Genomic DNA, 21,444 nt, shown 5'->3' with positions numbered 1-21,444 from the left:
CAAGCAACAAAATCAATGCTCAAAATAATGAATAAAATACTGTATAAAGACACTATGGTATCCATGACCCGCACAGTTCATCCTTGTTTTTCAACAAAAAATAACAAACAAAATAATGCAAGAAACCATAACAACAGCAAAAATAGAATTTTAAAGTAGCAAGTGCTGCTTTAAAATCCATCCACTAAGATATATAGAGAAAACGTCAAGCAACAAAATCAATGCTCAAAATAATGAATAAAATACTGCATAAAGACACTATGGTATCCATGATCCGCACAGTTCATCCTTGTTTTTCAACAACAAATAACAAACAAAATAATGCAAGAAACCATAATAACAGCAAAAATATAATTTTAAAGTAGCAAGTGCTGCTTTAAAATCCATCCACTAAGATATATAGAGAAAACGTCAAGCAACAAAATCAATGCTCAAAATAATGAATAAAATACTGTATAAAGACACTGTGGTATCCATGATCCGCACAGTTCATCCTTGTTTTTCAACAAAAAATAACAAACAAAATAATGCAAGAAACCATAACAACAGCAAAAATAGAATTTTAAAGTAGCAAGTGCTGCTTTAAAATCCATCCACTAAGATATATAGAGAAAACGTCAAGCAACAAAATCAATGCTCAAAATAATGAATAAAATACTGAATAAAGACACTATGGTATCCATGACCCGCACAGTTCATCCTTGTTTTTCAACAACAAATAACAAACAAAATAATGCAAGAAACCATAATAACAGCAAAAATATAATTTTAAAGTAGCAAGTGCTGCTTTAAAATCCATCCACTTAGATATATAGAGAAAACGTCAAGCAACAAAATCAATGCTCAAAATAATGAATAAAATACTGTATAAAGACACTATGGTATCCATGACCCGCACAGTTCATCCTTGTTTTTCAACAACAAATAACAAACAAAATAATGCAAGAAACCATAACAACAGCAAAAATAGAATTTTAAAGTAGCAAGTGCTGCTTTAAAATCCATCCACTAAGATATATAGAGAAAACGTCAAGCAACAAAATCAATGCTCAAAATAATGAATAAAATACTGCATAAAGACACTATGGTATCCATGATCCGCACAGTTCATCCTTGTTTTTCAACAACAAATAACAAACAAAATAATGCAAGAAACCATAACAACAGCAAAAATATAATTTTAAAGTAGCAAGTGCTGCTTTAAGATCCATCCACTAAGATATATAGAGAAAACGTCAAGCAACAAAATCAATGCTCAAAATAATGAATAAAATACTGTATAAAGACACTGTGGTATCCATGATCCGCAAAGTTCATCCTTGTTTTTCAACAACAAATAACAAACAAAATAATGCAAGAAACCATAACAACAGCAAAAATAGAATTTTAAAGTAGCAAGTGCTGCTTTAAAATCCATCCACTAAGATATATAGAGAAAACTTCAAGCAACAAAATCAATGCTCAAAATAATGAATAAAATACTGTATAAAGACACTGTGGTATTTTTCTGCTGCCGAAGTGAAGTTCTCTTGAAGTAAAAGTATGCTGAAATTCTTTCTAGATAGTCTAATAGTTGCGAGGTTGTCTTTATAGAGAGGATGAATGTGATAATGAAAGTTGGACTAAAGGCATTCCAGATCAAAATCTATGGGAACTTTATATCGTTTTGTTTCTATTGAAAAACAACTTCATAAAGCATAAACGAAGAGCAAATAATTATTAGAAGTCTTTCTTAGACTTCTAATAATAACACTGGATAACAGCCAAAAAATCGTCAGGAGTTTCTCAACTTATTCAGACTAATTTTGGTGTTCTGAGTTCGATTATCACATTCATTTTGCTCTATCACGTCAACTTTTTGAAATACAGCCATATGCCAGCCTGACAAGCTATACATATGCTAATATCAGGGGGTTTTGAGTTCAATCATATCTTTGTTGAAGAATATATCGAATTAAAACATTAACTTATTTATCGAAAGTAGCTGCATACTAGCATGCGTGAATACAAGGTTATTTAATAACCCTTAGCCAGTCAAATTTATTCCAAATTTCATTGCCTGGCATTAACCTGCGTTTTTCTTTTCATTTCTGTCCGTTGATTGATATGGCTTTGGCGCGACGATCATGCAGGAATGATCCTGCCTGCTACATCTGCGGAGATTACATGTTGTCATTGGACAGGAAGAACATCACAGGATTTCTAAAACGCGCCTAAAAGGCATACTTTGAAGTCAAGCTGGGTGACCCGGATAAGTCCTGGGCACCACACACGATGTGCAAGACGTGGGTTGAATACCACCGGCAGTGGCAGACGACTGCAGACGAAGGGCACGAAAACTTCACTGAAACTTGGGATTCTGATGGTTTGGAGGGACCGTTGGACCATGCATTGGATTGTTACTTCTGCGCCATCAATACTACTGGCATCAACCGGAAGAATCGGCACAGCCTCTAGTACTCCCACCTTCCATCTGCCCGCTGTCCCAGTGTTTACAGAGCTTCTCGACAGTGACGACGAGACCACCAGTTCAAGCAAGGGAGGATATACAGAAGAGGGGTATAAAGCACAATATGGTCCGCAGCCGTTTTCACAATGTGAACTTAATGATCTGGTTTGGGATCTCAGCTTGCCGAAAACTTCCTCCGAGCTGATGGCCTCCAGACTCAAAGAGATAAAATTTACTTGGTGAGGACCCGCACATCACTTTCTTTCGTAGAAGGCATGAGGACTACATGAGCTACTTTTGCCAGGAGGAAGACCTCGTGTACTACCAAGATGTCGTCGGTCTTCTTGGTAAGCTCGGCACTCAAAAATGGGATCCGAGAGATTAGCGACTTTTTATTGACAGCAACAAGTGCTCTTTGAAGTGTGTGCTCCTCCACGGTGGGAACCAGTTCGCCTCAATCCCTCTTGCGCACTCCACAACTCTCAAAGAAAAATATGAAGCAGTGAAGTACGTGCTTGACAAAATCCAATATGAGCAACATCAATGGACCATCTGCGTCGATTTCAAGACGTTGAACTTTCTACTTGGTCAGCAGCCCAGGTTCACGAAGTACCCATGCTTTATATGTATGTGGGACAGTCAAGACAGAGCCCAGCACTATATGAAGAAAGAGCTGCTGGCGCGGCAGTCGTTAGTGCCTGGGGTGAGAAACATCATAAACGAACCTCTTGTTGACCGGGAGAAGATATTAATCCATCCGCTACACATAAAAGTTAGATTAATGAAAATGTTCAAGCACTCTGGACAAAGATGGGAGGTGCTTCAACTACCTGTGCCAAGCCTTTCCTCGACTGACCATTGAGAAGTTGAAGGCCAGCATTATCGGTAGTCAGCCGATACGGCAACTAATAAAGGATCCAGATTTCCAAAACTCAATGAACACGCTAGAGTGCGCCACGTGGAAATCGTTTCTATAGGTGGTGAACAGCTTCCTAGGGAACACGAAGGCAGCAAACCACTCCATACTCGTTAGCAGCATTATAAAGGCCTTCCAAAAACTCGGGAATTTGATGAGCATAAAGATTCACTTCCTGTTCTCACACATAAAGAAGTTTCCTGAAAACCTTGGGGTAATGAGCAATGAGCAGGGAGAAAGGTTCCATCGGGACATGCGCCAAATGGAGGATTTCACAAGGATTTTCAATTTGTATAATTAAAGAACAAAACCAATGTCATTTTTGGACTCAGAGCATCAAAATTAGCCTAATTCAGGTGGAAAACCCTGGACAATTTTTTTTAAATGTTTTTTTTTTTTTTACACAGTGCAATTAGAACTCTTTTGGAATAGACTATTTTCAATTTCCGATGTCTTGTTTCTGGTGAGACACAGGTACTAAACAGGACAACCAAATTCGAAGAAGGTAGAACATAATAACAATAAACATCTTTTAACAGGTCCCCTTTTGACGTACAGCATGAAAATCATGATTTGTAGGTATGCATGCAGGGGGATGACCTCTGAACCTCACTTTCAACCCCGCCCCGCAAAAAAAACAAAAAATTCATACAATTCACTGATTATGTACTTTTTTTCTGAGTCTTTTTTTATTCAACCCATTTAAACACCCGCAATGAAAGCCCTAACCCTCAATGAAAGCTTTCTGAATGAAAGTGTGGTATTACTAATTTTTTCTTACTTAAGATTGGAAAGACATGTTTGATTATATATATATATATAATATATATATATATATATATATATATATATATATATATATATATATATATATATATATATATATATATATATATATATATATATATATATATATATATATATATATATATATACATATATATAATTTCTTATTTCATGTCGTTTTTTATTTCATTTGTTTGAGTGTTTTTGTAATTTTTTCACTTATCTTTTACAATGTATGATATTGTGGAAAATAAATAAATACAAAATGTATAACAAATAAATATATAAATCAACAAAATATGCAAATAAAAGTGTATGTAAGAAAAAAAACACAAATAAATACAAATAAAGGAAGGAAATAAATAAAGACACGTGTGTCACAACGACTTTGGGCTGATGCTTTGTTGAATAGATTCTTAGGATTATTTCAATAATTTTTGTTTTGTTTCAATTAGACTCTTAGGATTGTTTCAATAGTTCGTTATAAAAACAATAATGTCACAATAGTTCGATTTGTTCTAACATAGCAAATAAAACGCCCAACATCGTCATGACATGCGTCCCTGTATTTATTTGCTTCCCTTATTTGCATTGATTTATTTCTTTTATTTATTCATTCATTTTTTTCCATATTTATTTATTCATATGTATTTATTTCCCTCAAACTTATAGAGCATAAAAGATAAGTAAATAAAGCTACAAAAACACTCTGACAAATCAAATAAAGCAACAACTCGCAAAAAAAGAAAACAAGCCCTTGAAAAACAATTGAATACAATATATCAAACGAAAATTAAAAAGAAATCAAAAGATCTGAAGCGATAATTACATCTGGAAAAAAGGGAAAAAATTATGGATAAGGAGGATATTTTCAGATTTACAGTACAAGTAGTTACGGAAAAGTTGTTTGTGGTGTCCCTGTTTGATATAAAAAAAAATATCTGAGGCCTTAAACAGTTAAATGAGTTTTCTTAGCTGATGGTAGGAGGAGAGGATTTGCGTAGATTTTTTTTAAGAGATACCCCCGTCCTTCCCTGTCTGCAGGTATAACATAAAAGCGTGTATAAAAAAAAAAGAAACATGTCTTTCCAATCTTCATTAAGAAAAAATTAGCAAAACCAAACGTGTCATTCAAAAAGCTTAAATTGAGGAAGTGCTCTTAAGGGTTAAACGAAGAAGACTTAATCAGTTAATAATCAGATTTTTTTTTTTTTTTTTTTTTTTTTAGTTTAAGTATCCATAAGAGAAGACCGAATTTATTGAATGTTTTTCCCTTGGATTTACCAAAAATTTGAATAAAACCCCATTCATCAACAGGAACGCAAGTCCCTAAGAAAACAGACAGCTAAGCTAAGTCATTTAAAGAACTCATTATTAGTATGCTTTAAGCTAATATAAACGCCATCAAAATAGACTATAGATAGAAATAGCTCAATAAGCAGAGGGAAAAGTCAAAAGATAAAAATCCGATAAAAAAAAAAAAAAAAATTGATTAAATTATTATTATACGCAAACCAAATCCAGACACGTTAGCATAATTAGACTTCGGCAATGGAGAGACCCAAAACTGTCTAGTCATCCTAAACATCCTAAGTATACAGAAAGTATATAGAATCATCGGCAAATTAAAAGCATGACATTACGAGGGTATCCTAGGCATACAGAACCCATCAACACCTACCCAAAATGGTTCAACTCTTTATAAAGGAAACACTTTGAAATGTTTCAAGTTTGCCTTGTAATTTTTCTCTTTGTATGCACAAAAAAAACATTTGTTCTTTACTTTCAATAGCTTTTCAGTAAAACCAGCAAAAAATGAAGCAAAACACTAAATCATTCATCCAACCCTTAACCTGTTACAGAAATTAGATATAAAAAAATCTACTCACCCAGCTTGACAGCCGAAAGCTCAGTAAAGGTCATCTCTTCAGCCATCTCTGGATTCTCAGATGAATCCCAGTCACTTCTACTTACAGAATTGGTAAGACTTCCCAGCTTAAAATACCTCTTTGAAATAACTGGAAGAAATTTTGAACTTTCTGAATCTATAACATAACAATGCAATAGAGATTCCCTAAAAATGTACAATTTTAACTGTCACTGTCTTGAAAAACAACAAAAATAAGTTTATAAACCATAATAGACAACTGCACACTCACTTCCACAAACCATTCAGAATTGGAATGGACTAGCTCCCATAGAATATCTCAGGACCAAAGAGTATCTGAAAGATATCAATATACATAAAGAAGGGTCATACATTTAGATGAGGGACCACAAGTGCTTTAGAGGAACCTATTACCTCAGAACCTAATTTACATGCTTATTTCTGTGATAAGATGACAATTTAGCCTGTCCCTACCCTTATGTGTATCTACTGCAAAGACATTTTCTTGGTGAGAATTAATTGCTTTGAAAGTCTTTAGGTTAAGCCAAAAGTAGGGGCAGGATTTATCAAACTATATGAAAGATTACAAACTTAGCCCTTAAAACCAAATTTTACTATAATATTAAAATATTATATCTTGAGATGATGATATACCCCTTCCACCTACCCAAAGGGGTTGCATAAAAAATTATCGTACATTTTGATTGGCAGGGTTAATTTGTATCAGCCAAGATTTGTCAAACACACATGAACTTAATGTTTTTAATAAGTGCCAGATTAATTCTTAGAAAATAATCTGGAATGTTTCCCAAGGAAACCTCAAATCTTTTGCATAAGGAACAAGTCAAGATACTTTTCGATCAGCTCAATAAAGGTTGGTTGAAGTATCCCCCATCGGATTTGCCAAACAACTTCCCCCTCCCCAAAAAAAGAAAGCCTTAAAATAGATACATTTTCCCCCTCATAATATTCTGTTCTCTAGTTCTGTGGACAGTAATAGTTCTCTAAAAGATTTCCTTTTCTCCTTCCTTATTACTGATATTAGAAGGTTTACCCACAACAAGATAATCAGCTAATTAATTTAGAAATATACAATGTTCTTTTGTTGCTAATTAATACTCCCTGAAGTGATGTTAAACATTTATCACACCAATTTCTTTTTGCAAAAATATATTCATAAGGACATCATTTTGAAATTTCATGAGTCTTAAAATACCTTGTTAAGGTACATAGCCAGATAAAAAGAAATGAATAATGACGGCAAAAAAAAATGAAAAACAACACATAATTTGTTGCAAAGCAAGGTGAAGGCAAAAAAAAACAGTGCATGACTCTCTGTCCCCCCCCCCTTCATTTCTCTAATTCCAACGTTTGAAAAAAAGATAGGTATTGTTACGATACTGGTATTCTAACTCTCTTATTCGGGTAAAATGTAATGGCGTAGTTTCTGATTCAAAGGTGTTTCTTCGGCGTGGGGTCCGTCAAGGTGGTGTGCTTTCTCCAACTATTTTTAAGTTATGTATTGCTCCTTGCCTTCGACTTTCATTTCTGATGGAATTGATGCCTCGTATCTTGCTTATGCGGACGATGTTCTCCTTGTCAGTCGTTCTAGGGCTGGGCTCTAACATTCTGTCAGCTGGATCTCAGACTAGTTCAGACGGATTTGGCTTATGTTGAACGTTGATAAGTGCGAATATACTTCATTTAATTCGAGTGCGAGTCTCCCTCTTAACTGTGTTTTTTTCTGTATTCCCTGTATCTCTTCTTTTCGGTGGCTTGGTCTTCAAATTACAAATAATCTCAAAACCCTTCGGGCTCTGACAGTTATATATATATATATATATATATATATATATATATATATATATATATATATATATATATATATATATATATGTATATATATATATATATATATATATATATATATATATATATATATATATATATATATATATATATATATATATATATATATTCACTGTTGGGGGGATTTCTCCTCTACCACAAAGAATGACTACTTTACAAGAATTGCAAATCTTGTCCCTCCCCCTTTGTGGGATAAAGGTTAGGCCTACATACTTGCAGTAATTGGTCCACCTTTATTTTTTAACTTTTTCCAATACATTTTAAAGTAACATAATTTGTTTACTTACAAATGGTATGTAACAATTACAAAAAATTATATGATGCAATGATATCTGGCAATTATTGGCAAAGTGCAGCATTGATTGAATGTTACAAAAATGGAGAATATTGCTGGCATTAAGGCATTTTGCTGGCATTAGACTGTCCATAAGGAATATATTTTGTTTTTTGAAGAATTAATTGTTATTGAGATATACCATTTTGAAAGTTTTAGGACATTAACTTCAGCAATTGATCAATTGCAACACCTTTGTGAGTGAAGCAAACAAGTTGTTGCTGAAACCCTTAATTTTACCCTAGCAGCATGAATCTGGTAAACAGTTTATTTAGTGCTTGCTAGTTTTTCAGAAATAATTTTCAGCATTATACCACACTTTGAAGTTTCAAGCCCTGTTATAGAAAGATAAGGCATAGAAGGTAATCCCCTCCTATATTGCAGAGGGCAAAGGGAAGGTGAATATATGCAATAGTTTTTGTTACATCTTTAGTGCAACATTTTACAACCAATAAAAACATTTTTATTAAAGGGGAAAATATGTCCAAAGGCTTCTACTGTAAATGCATCTTGGACCTATGGGATATACTTCAATGAATTTGAGTTTGTATTTCAAGTGAAATGTCTAAACGAAAAGCATCAGTGTTTTTGGCATTAAAGTGTATTTTAACAAGTCAAAACTTCAAAAATTATTTGATACTTTTTTAGTAATTTAAAAAAAAAGCATTAAAAAATTACAGAATACTTCTGAATAATATTTTAGGTATTGCATAACTAATCAGAGACACCAGGAGATAAGCCAAATCAAAGGACAAAATTTTTTTGACATACCTTAGCAATGACCTGAAACAACCCTATAGAAACTCCCTCTCCTATAATTCTTTTTATTTATAAATTAATTAAAAAAACTGTTTCCACAAAAATAGTTTTTCAAAGAAAAGTAAAGAACTCCATTAAACAAAATATGAGCAAAAATAAAATCAAGTAATCTACCAAGCGTGAAACTTCCACAAATCAGCATCAATAAATAAATGAAACCCAAAACTAACTTTAACTTTACTTTAATAAATCATAATCATAAAGTTACAATATGTAACTTTACTTTAATAAATCAAATAATATTAACATTTTGATTACTAAATATCAGTATAGATAGATAGATAGATCGTGTATTTCAAAAAGCCCAAGAGCCATATACACACAAAAAATATGAAAATAGAAAAATTACAACAGAGCAAATTACAAACACACATTAACATGAATACATAGCGAAAAATACCTTCTGGTAAAATACCAAAAAAAAAATAACTTTAATTCCATATAATTAATAATAATTAATTGTAAAAACATTTCCTTCTTTTTAATCCCTTCTCTATGTACGCACCAATACGAAATATTGTGGTTGGATTACTACTTTGTAAGATATTTGGAAGCAGCAAAACAATCCCATGTAAGTAATTTTCCCTTAAATCAGAGAGCACCGGGCACTTTCGGAAAAAATGGTCCAAATCTTCGTCCTCATCCCTACAAAGAGGACACACATACCGACCATCAGGATGTACTATCCCCCTGTCGAACACCATTTGTCTACTCTGGATTGGAAGGCAATTCGCCCTAAGCTGAATCCATCGACATAAAATCATAGCCGGTAAATTGAATTTAAAATAAATTTCCTCTCCAAAACTAGGTTTAACCTGATTATAATGATTCAATGTACCAGAATTTAAAACCAGCCCTTGCCAAAACTGAATTTCTTGACCCTCTAAGATAAATCGTACCTGGCTTACTAAATTTGTTGGTAGATCAGGGGAACCAAGACCGGTCATTCCATAAGTAAGCCATTCCCACACTTTCTAGTAATGACCTAATTTGGGATGGCCACGACTTTTTCGAATCATAGCTCAACATCTAATAATAAGCAGCACTTACTAGTCTGTCTTCATTGCACCTAATGATCTTCAACCAAAATCTAAGCATCAAAATAGACCTACGTAGTTTTAACGAAAACAGGCCCATATCACCTTTCAGAACCTGTGAATGAGTTGTCTGATGTAATCCAAATAGTCTTTTATAATACTGGAGCTGGAGGGACTCCAACTTCTGTGCCGCTTCTCCGCCCCAAATCTCCGCTCCATACTCTAATACTGGTAACATTTTTCTATTAAATATACTTTTATGCATTTTTAGGTTTTTAATTCCCATTATCGTCGGATTTCTAAAAATTGCAGACATAGCCACTTTACCTCTATTAATTAATTCATCAACATGGCTCTTTAAACTTCCATTTTTCGATCAAACAAATCCTAAATATTTTATTCTTTTACTTATTTTAAGTTCCTCATTATTAAATTTAAATTTATAATTATCTTCGCCACTTGTTTTCCTTTTTTTAAAAATAACAACTTCACTCTTTTCAACATTCAGCCTTAGTTTTTTTTTATCTGCAAATAATCATCTATAAGACTCAAAAGCGTCTGCAGATCTTGCGGTGTGCTAGCCACCAAGGCAATATCATCTGCAAATAATAGTAGTGATAGTTTATGGGTCCCTAGACTAACATTTGGAGCCCATCTATTCTCTAGATAATCAACAACATCATTTATAAAAATGTTAAACAACTTAGGAGAAAGAGTGCTGCCTTGTTTTATACCCAGCTTAATATTAAAAAACCTAGAATACCTGTTACCAACTAACACGATTCCACTCACACAAATATACATACTCACTATCAACCTCAAAAACAAATGAGGGAGGCCAATTCTAAACGGGGCATCCTTTAATAGCTTTTTGTCGACACTGTCGAACGCGTTGTGGAGGTCGAGAAATCCCACATAAACACAAGTTTTTCCATTTCCATATTTATCAATTAGTTCCCTTAAAATAAATATTGTATCTACCGTCCCGTACCCTGTTCTGAAACCTCCTCTTTTTTCATGTATTATATTGTTTTTATTTAACCATTTAGAAAGCCTTGTATCTAGTATTTTCTCCATTATCTTACTTAAAGCAGGGACTAGCGCTATTAAACGATAATTTATGTGCAACTTAGGGTTACCTCTCTTAAAAAGCGGCATAAGCAATGATCTCTTCCACTCATTTGGCCATTATCCTGAAGTTAACACCTTATTACAAAGAAAAACAATTATCGACATAAAAATTTAAAGAAAATTCTTAAATAACTTTATTGGTACACCATCGACCCCCGCAGCCGAACCTCCTTTTAAATTCTTGAATACAAACTTGACCTCATCATTACTCACTTCCTCTACTAAATCATAATCATGTTCCTTCATGGGATAAACAACCATCTCTGTGGTATGTGTTACCTCTTGTAATTCTACGCAATCACCTTCCATGCTTTCTAGGTAATCAGGCCATGAGTTGGTGTCTGGAGCCACCTGTGTCTTTCCATTTTCATTTCCAATATCATTCCTTATATAACCCCAAAATTTCTTAAAATCTTTATTTCTAAAATAATTTGCAATATCCAGTTTCTTCTTAATCTCAAACTCTTTTTTTTCCTTTTAATTAACCTTTTGTAATCTCTTCTTTTATCTTTATATTCGGCTAATCTTAAAATTTGCTCTTCAGGTTTATCACATTATTTTAAAAGATTAAATAAATATCTGACCTTTTCTTTCATTAACTTACACTCCAAATCAAAATATCGCTCGTTTTTATTTTCATTTTTATTAATATTAAACGATGCTGCACAACTGCAAATTATTTCATTTAACTCCATACTTATACCATGTATATCTTTTCCATCTTCTTCTAACGCTTTCAACTTATTTGTTATATGCAACTTCATAAGCTCCCTTTTCAATTTTTCAAAATCATTATCATTTAAATCATATCTAATTCTTTTTCCTAAGCCCTCTAATCTAAGCTCCCCATTAGATAAATTTCTAACTCGAGGAACAACATCCTGAAGCTTCCCAGTCTTCAGCTCAAGCTTAATAGCTCTATGATCGGATCCAACTAAATCTATTTTTCTTTTTTCATCCTTATTACTTCGCGGTAATCTACAACAAATTGGGACCAAATCCCCTAAATCTGGGATTAATAAATCTGGAACCTCAACCTCAACGCCGGTATAAACATTGAAATCCCCCATCAAAACGCACTCAAAATCACTATAACTTTCTTGTATTAGCGACAATTCATCATCTAAAATTTCCCAAGTATTTTCTCGATTATAAGAACTATTTTGTGGAGGGATATACACAACGCCCAAAATTAATCTCTTCCCATATTTAAAACAAATACGCAGCCAAAGTAAATTTTCAGATCTACTATTAACTCTTTCATAACCATCAATAGCTGATGATTTAATCAAAACCAAAATACCACCATAATGTGTATTATTTTTTGCTGGTTTACGCACAACCTGTTCAACCAAATACCCTGGGAGAGGTGATATAGGAGAATGATCGTTCCATGTTTCAATAAACGAAATCACATCAAACGAAAGTAATTCGTCATATAAATAAGGTAGCTTATCACGTAGTCCTTGTATGTTCCATGACACTAAACTCAGTATATGGCTCTTTATTTCCTATGCGTCTATGCTTTCTGTCAGTGCATTAATATCACTAGCCATTTCTTGGAGATCCTCGTTCCTGGCCTCTGTCGAAGAAAAGGCAAAATGGTAATACTCATGACTGCGACTATTAATATCTGTTAGCACTCGCTGACTATTATCAACAAAATTACGGGAAAAACCACTGCGAGGTCTTCTGTTAAGTCCTTTTCTTGGAGAATGGTTTTCTCTGGGTGCCACGTTACGAGTGCCTGGTCGATGTAGGTCATTAGGGCTTATAACAGCACTAGCAGGTCTTTTAGTTGCCGATACTGCCTGAGAATAGGCTGTTCATGGTATCACTGTCTCGGCATCGCTATTACTGGCATCACTATCTAGCCCCATCGGGATAACAGCAGGGTAATTTGGGAGTCTAGCACTAGGGGGTGGACCAATATTTTTAACTGGCGCCAAGTTACATTTAACCTCAATCACAGCCTTTCCATCGTACCTGAATAGTCGGCCTTGGATAAACAGCTTGTCACCTCGTAGCATTGCATCACGGCCGTCGTTCTGTGCAAGATTCATAATATCCTTTAAGTGTTTACGGGCTTCTCTTTGTTTAGCTGTGTAATCTGGGGCCACCGATAGACCTCTCTTTCTCAATAAGGAACTATTTCTTAAGATATAGTCTCTGATTTCGACCGAGTTTAGCTTCACTACTACTGGCCCTGATTTCAATCTAAAAATGTCATGTACATCATATCGACTTATTTTGAGAGAAGGCGTAGCACGGTTTAATAAATCCATTATTTCTTGTTTCACAGTATACTCGCCATGGTGTTGCGGAGTATAATTATAAATAATCAAATTTGTACTTTTCTGCTCTGCTTCGAGCTGGTTGGCTCGTTCAGATATGATTACTAGGTCTGATTTAACATTTTCCAGCTCTATTTTAATTTCTTCATTTGTCTCAACATTTCTAGATAGCTGTGTACTAATGTTATTCATCTGTACTTGTAAGGCAGCAATGCTAACCGAAAGTCAAGGAATTGCATTAACTTTCTCCGAAAGCGCTGGTAATAAATCCAATTTGAAATTTATTTCTCGCAAAAACTGGGCATTTTGCATTTTCTCGGCCTCTAATGTTTGGTTTGCCATTTTCACACTTTGGATCTTGTCAATGTACAAATGTAGTCCTTAATTGATCTAGTATTGTAACAAAGCAATAGGTTATTTTTCTTGTTTTCGAAAAAGATATTCACAATTTTGGCACAAAGCCACACACTGGTAAAAAATTGGTTACGCAAGCTGTCCAGATTTAATCCTTTATTTTATCCGATTGAATTGCTCTTAACTCTCTGAACTGACAATGCATATTCATTTGTATTTTTTTCAGGAAAGTGCAATTTTGTTCTGGCCTTGGGAAGACATAGGGGTTTTGCGCCCAACTCATGTTAATTTCTGCTCGTTTTGAGTTTGACTCGGTTTAATTGTAATTTCTGTTCGTTTTGGGTTTCATTTATTTATCGATGTTGATTTGTGGTAGTTTCACGCTTGGTAGATTATTTGATTTTATTTTTGCTCATTTTTAGTTTAATGGAGTTCTTTACATACCCTTTTACTTTTTAGTTCTTTACTTTTTAACAATATAACCCTTTTAAAAATCTGGACACAAATAGTACTGTTTAATTTAGTTTCATACCTCCTCTAGTTGACCTGAAATGGAAAACTTGCTACCATTCGCAAAAAAATCTGTTTACTTTCTTTGATAGCTTCGATACACTTACGCTATTTTGATTTGGTTAAATTGTAAGAGCAGAAGTAGCCCCGAAAGTTTGAACATAATACCCTCAGTCGTTCTTGAGATACTGCTGAGATGCCTTATTGGGAATTCGTATTAACACAGTGCATTTTGATTTAATCTTAAGGCAACATTTAGTTTTTAAACATAATGGGCAAATGGGAGGGTGGGCGTGGGAGGGGGATTAGTTGCCCTCCAATCACTTTCGAATATTAAAAAGGGCATCAGTCCTTTCTATTTTCAATCGAGTGAGCTCTTTTCGAAGTTCCCACGACAACTCCTTCGATACGAAGTGCCGATACGAAACAACAACAACAACAAAAAATAAAACATTATACCCACATCGATCTTTACTATAAAAATGTCAAGCCTTCCAATCACTTTCGACTATTAAAAAGGGAACTAAGCCTTTCGATTTCCAATCGAATGAACCCTTTTAGAAATGCCAACGCTTTCTACAAACACCTTATATGCCCCCAGGGCATAATTTACAACCCTTACCCTAAGGTCTGTTAGGGTGGTTGTCATCCTCTAAGGCCTAATTTCCAGAACTTCCAACTACGTTAAACAAAATGGCTATCCCAAAATTTTGATTGGATGTGTTTGGGGAAATGGTGGGCGTGAGAGGGGCGGTAGTCACTCTCCAATCACTTTCAACTATTAAAAATGGCCCTAGCCTTTTCAATTTCCAATCAAATGAACCCTTTTAAAGTTTCTACGACAAAACATTCAATAAAAACCTTATATGCCCCCAGGTCATAACTTACAACACTTGCCCTGAGGGCTGTGGGGGGGGGGCCGTCATTCTCAAAGACCTAATTTCCAGAACTTTCTACTACGACAAAATGGCTATCTGAAAATTTTGATTGGGTGTGTTTGGGGAAAAGGTGGGCGTGAGATGGGGGTTAGTTACCCTCCAACCACTTTCGACTATTATAAAGGGCACTAGCCCTCTCAATTTCCAATTGAATGAGCCCCTTTTGAAGTTTTACGACAACTCTATCAATAAAAACCGTACATGCCCCCAGGGCAGAACTTTGCCCTTGGGAATCTGGGGGGTTTGTCATCCTTAAATACATAATTTCCAGAACTTTCAACTAGGCTACGTTGAACAAAATGGTTATCTCTAAACTTTGAATGAATGTTTTTGGGGAAATGGTAGGCGTAAGAGGGGGGGGGGGGGTAATTACTCTCCACTCATTTTCGACTATTAAAAAAAAGCAATTTTCAATAAAATGAGCCCTTTTTGAAATTTCTACAACAACTTTCTATATAAACTTTATATACCCCAAGAGCATAACTTACAACCCTTGCACTGAGGGCTCTGAGGGGGTTACCATCCTAAAAGACCTAATTTCAAGAATTTTCAACTACGTTGAACAAAATGGATATCTCGAAATTTTGATTGGATGTGTTTGGGAAAATGGTGGGCGTGAGAGGGCCGTTAGTCGCTATCCAATCACTTTTAACTATTAAAAAAGGCACTAGCCCTTTTTAATTTCCAATTGAATGAGCCCTTTTGAAGTTTCTACGACAACTCTTTCAATAAAAAATTTATATGCCCCCAGGGCATAACTTACAACACTTGCCCTGAGGGCTGTGGGGGGAGGGGCTGTCATCCTGAAAGATATAATTTCCAAAACTTTCAACTAAGTTGAATAAAATGGCTATCTTAAAATTTTGATTGGATGTGTTTGGAGAAAAGGTGGGCGTCCAATCACTTTCAGCTATTGAAAAAGGCACTAGCCCTTTCAACTTCCAATTGCATGAACCCTTTTGAAGTTTCTACGACAACACTTTCAATAAAAACCTTATATGCCCCCTGGGCATAACTTACAACCCTTGCCCTGAGGACCGTGGGGGGGGGGAGGGGTTGTCATCCTTAAAGACCTAATTTCAAAAACTTTCAACTACGTTGGATAAAAGCGCTATCTAAAAATTTTGATTGGATGTTTGGGGGAAAGATGGGCGTTAGAGGGGGGTCAGTTTCCCTCAAATCACTTTCGACTATTACTAAAGCACTAGACCTTTGAATTTCGTATCGAATGAGCCCTTTTTCAAGTTTGTACGACAAAGATTTCAATAAAAACCTTATATGCCCCCAGGGCATACCTTATAACCCTTGCTCTGAAGACTGTGGGGAAAGTGTTCTGCTCAAAGGTATAATTTCCTTAGCTTTGAACTGCGTGGAACAAAATGGCTATCTCAAAATTTTTATTGGATGTGTTTTGGGAAATCGTGAGTGTGGAAAGAGTGTTACTTACCCTCCAGTCACTTTCAACTATTAAAGGGGTCAGTAGCACTTTCAGTTTCTAATCGAATGAGCCCTTTTTGAAGTTTCTACGACAACGTGTTCAATGAAAACCTTATATGCCCCCTGGGCATAATTTACAACCCTTGCCCTGAGGGCTGTAGGGGGGTTGTCATCCTCAAAGACTTAATTTCCAGAACTTAAAACTACGTTGAATAAAATGGCTATCTCAAATTTTTGATTAGATGTGTCTGGGGAAAAGGTGGGCGTGAGAGGGGGGGGTTAGTTGCCCTCCAATCACTTTCGACTATTAAAAAGGGCACTAGCCCTTTGTATTTCCAATCGAATAAGCCTTTTTTGAAGTTTCTACGACAACACTTACTATAAAAACCTTATATGCCCCCAGGGCATAACTTACAACCCTTTCCCTGGGGGCTTTGAGGGACTGTCATCCTCAAAAACATAATTTCTATCTGGAAATCAAGTATGCTGAACAAAATGGCTATCTCGAAAATTTGATTGGATGTGTTTCGGAAAATGGTGGGCGTGGAAGGGGCGTTAGTCGCCTTCCAATCACTTTTGACTATAAAAAAGAGCACAAGCCACTCCAATTTCCAATTGAATGAGCCCTTTTCGAAGTTTCTAGACAACTTCTTCGATATGAAGTGAGGAAAAAATTAAAAAATAATACATTGTGCCAAAATCGTTTTTACATGCCTCCAGGGCATAACTTAAAACCCTTACCCTGAGGGTTGTGGCGAGTGTCCTCCTCAAAAACATATCTTCTATCTGGAAATCAACTACGCTGAACAAAATTGCTATCTTAAAATTTTGATTGGATATGTTTGGGGGAATGATGGGCGTGGGGAGGGACTAGTTGCTTTCCAATCACTTTTGACTATTAAAAAGGGCACAAGCCACTCCAATTTCCAATTGAATGAGCACTTTCCGAAGTTTTTACGACAGCTCCTTCGATACGAAGTGCGTTGTTGTGAAAAAAAATAATAATACCTTGTGCCAACATCGTTCTTTACTTAGACAGCGCGATTGCGCTGCCATTGATTTTTACAAAAACTTTCTAAATAAACCTTATATGCCCCCAGGGCATAGCTTACAACCCTTGCACTGAGGGCTCTGAAGGGGTAATCATCCTAAAAGACCTAATTTCTAGAACTTTCAACTACGTTGAATAAAATGGATATCTCAAAATTTTGATTGGATGTTTGGGAAAATGGTGAGCGTGAGAGGGCCGTTAGTCGCTATCCAATAACTTTTAACTATTAAAAAGGCACTAGCCCTTTTAATTTCCAATTGAATGAGCCCTTTTGAAGTTTCTATGACAACTCTTTCAATAAAAAATTTATATACCCCCAGGACATAACTTACAACCCTTGCCCTGAGGGCTGTCATCCTTAAAGACCTAATTTCCAAAACTTTCAACTACGTTGAATAAAATGGCTATCTAGAATTTTGATTGGATGTGTTTGGGGAAAAGGTGGGCGTGAGAGGGGGGTTAGTTGCCCTCAAATCACTTTCGACTATTAAAAAGGTCACTGGCCTTTTGAATTTCCAATCAAATGAGCCCTTTTTCAAGTTTCTATGACAAAGATTTTAATAAAAACCTTAAATGCCAACAGGACATAACTTATTGCCCATGCCCTGAAGACTGTGGGGGGAGTGTCCCGCTCAAAGGTATAATTTCCTGAACTTTGAACGTCGTGGGAAAAATTGGATATCTCAAAATTTTTATTGGATGTGTTTGGGGAAATAGTGGGTGTGGAAGGGGTGTTAGTTTCCTTCCAATCACTTTCGAATATTAAAAAGGGCACTAGCCATTCCAATTTCCAATCGAATGTGCCCTTTTTGAAGTTTCTACGACAACGCGTTCTATAAAAACCTTATATGACCTCAGGGCATAACTTACAACTCTTGCCCTGAGGGTTGTCGGGGGGGGGGGGTTTGTAATCCCCAAAGACCTAATTTCCAGATCTTAAAACTACGTTGAAGAAAATGGCTATCTTAAAATTTTGATTGGATGTGTTATGGGAAAAGGTGGGCTTGAGAGGGGGGTTAGTTGCCCTCCAATCACTTTCGACTATTAAAAACAGCACTAGCCCTTTGAATTTCCAATTGAATGAGCCTTTTTTGAAGTGTCTACAACAACGCTTTCTATAAAAAACCTTATATGCCCCCAGGGAATAACTTACAACACTTGCCCTGAGGGCTGTGGGGGAGTGTCTTCCTCAAAAACATAATTTCTATCTGGAAATCAACTATGCTGAACAAAATGTTTATCTCAAAATTTGAATTGGATGTGTTTGGGGGAATGATGGGCGTAGGGGGGGCTAGTTGCCCTCCAATCCCTTTCGATTATTAAAAAGGGCACTAGAAACTCCGATTTCCAATCGAATGAGCCCTTTTCGAAGTTTCTACGACATATCCTTCGATACGAAGTGCCCTGGTATGGAAAAAAAAATAAAAAAATAATACATTGTGCCAACATTGTTCCGTACTTAGGCAGCGCGATTGCGCTGCATATGATTCTCTTTGGAACCTGGGTAGTCTTATTTTATAAAGTACCCTAGCTTTTTTGTTGTTTTCTTGGTTAAGATTTATATTAACAGATTATTCAGGTAGCTAAGAAATGAACTTACCTATATAGTCAGAATTGCATTCTGAATCCAAATTAAACATGTATTTGCATAGAAATGAGCTTTAACCCCCCCCCCCCCTAATGTGCCAATATATACCCTGAATTGGAATATACCATGAATTGGTAAATATAGGGGTGGGGGTAAACTTCATTTCCAATGCAAATTCATGTTAAATTTGGATTCAGGAAGCAATTTTTACTACAGAGGTGAGTTCATTTCCTAGCTACCTGAATAGTCTCTTAGTGTAAACCACTGTGTATACATTTAGACAGTACAATCATTCCCTATTTCAACCATTATACAAAGCCAGACTGAGATGCAAGTGATCCAGAGAACATTTTGGCTTCACCTTTGTAACACTAAATTTGGTACTGTTTTACAAAGCGGTAAGCACGTGACAATTGTATTGAAAATCAGATAGGATAAAGTCCATTACTTATACAAGACACTGTAAAGATAGGCATTACTAAGGGTTTCTCACTCCAGGAACTACATTTGAACTTTTTTTGGGGGGGGTTGAGGGGGACTAAAAGGTACCTGAGTTGGTTTGATTAGGTTTGGTTACATATTTAATATATGCTATGCTTTCCCCCCCCCCCCCCTAATGTGCAAATATATACCAAATTTATTTCTGAACTATTGTATCCTATTTTCATCCTATTTTGTTTTATTTCATTAGTGTTAACAAAACTTCACTTTGTGCATGCTTACCACTTCGTAAAACAGTACACTAAATTTTCAAGAATCTAATTTTAAGACAATTTATTCCAATACATATATAAAATTGGTAATTAGAAGTTTAATGGGTAGGGGGAAGTCCCTGTACTTGGGACACCTCCATACTTAGGACAGGCTTAACATACAGTAAAGCCATCTAGCAAAAAATCCCCAAATAATTGTAGGAAAGTATCTCTCTATCAGATGGCATCTGCTGAAGTTTTAATTTGACAGTAGCCATTTGTTCTTTTGAGGAAGGATCAAAAATTTCAGGTTAGACATTAAAAATTTTTTGTGGAGTTCCATGAACTGTCTTGGGAAATGTTAGGTTTACAGTGGGCTAATCATTTAATTGCTCAAGTTTGTCGATTAGTATCTTTATGAACTAGAATCAGTGTTTTTGATGTTTTTGTCATAATTGTTGAAAATAACACAAGAAGAAGGATTTATTGAAAAAAACATATCAACAAAAAATTATTGCTGCCTCCCCTAAAAAGCAAAGCTTGTCCGTGGGGGAGGTAGAGAAAACAAAATCCTTAAAACAAAGAACATTTGGCCACCGACACCACTAATACCATCATAATAAACAATAAATGCAAAATAATATCATATATTATACATCCTCTGGGAACATCATATCAACAAAACCCCCACAGTAAATAAATCACAACAATCAGTCCAAACTCATATTCAGCAAAAAGCAGTTCCTTAATGATTTTTCTAAAAATACTGGGGTCACCAATAGTCTTAATATCACTATTCAAACTATTCCATTTCCGCGTACCTCTATAAAGAACAGAAAAACATGAACGGGAAGATATACCTCTTGGTACACAGAAGTCCGCGCTACCCCTTGTATCATGGGAATGAACAGAAGACCCAATGGACAATAGATCACCAAAACAACGAGGCTGAACATCCTGCTGTAGTCCAAAAGTAAACCACAATACATAGAATTCACGAAGGCCTGCAGCCGGCAAAATTTTTAAATTTGGGTAAATTTCTCGAACAGACATACGTGGTGATATGCCGGCTAAAATTCTTACTGCATGATTTTGTAGAACTCTTATTGGTTTTAGGTTAGAAGAAAAAGTAGAGAGCCAAATACTCGAACAATAAAGTATATACGGGTGTATTAAAGAAAAATAAAGATGGCGAAGGACAGACTTGGGAAAACAATGTTGGAGTTTCTTCATTATACCGAGATTTCTTGCCAGAATTTTGCTAGTTAAAGTAACATGTTCCTTAAAAGATAGAGTTTCATCTATTACAAGCCCAAGGTATTTAAAAGACGCAGTCCGTTTTATAACACCA

The 21,444-nt window shown here is 35.4% G+C and overlaps 1 protein-coding gene and 1 pseudogene across 1 annotated transcript in view; both read right to left on the bottom strand.

Annotated features, from left to right (window-relative positions):
• LOC148941247 (uncharacterized) overlaps positions 1–21,444 on the bottom strand; it is a 77,300-nt gene that overhangs the window by 29,891 nt on the left and 25,965 nt on the right. The window contains exon 2 of the mRNA XM_089104071.1: positions 6,041–6,169. Coding sequence (XP_088960197.1) covers positions 6,041–6,086 — 46 coding nt within the window. The 5' untranslated portion in view covers positions 6,087–6,169. The remainder of the gene's footprint in view (positions 1–6,040; positions 6,170–21,444) is intronic.
• Positions 12,182–13,865, bottom strand: LOC148941248 (uncharacterized; annotated as a pseudogene).

The sequence above is a fragment of the Artemia sp. Qi Xiang Cuo genome, chromosome 18 (genome assembly GCF_049724085.1).
Source record: "Artemia sp. Qi Xiang Cuo chromosome 18, ASM4972408v1, whole genome shotgun sequence".
Taxonomy (NCBI): Eukaryota; Metazoa; Arthropoda; class Branchiopoda; order Anostraca; family Artemiidae; genus Artemia; species Artemia sp. Qi Xiang Cuo.
This window is presented reverse-complemented; position numbering and strand designations above follow the sequence as displayed.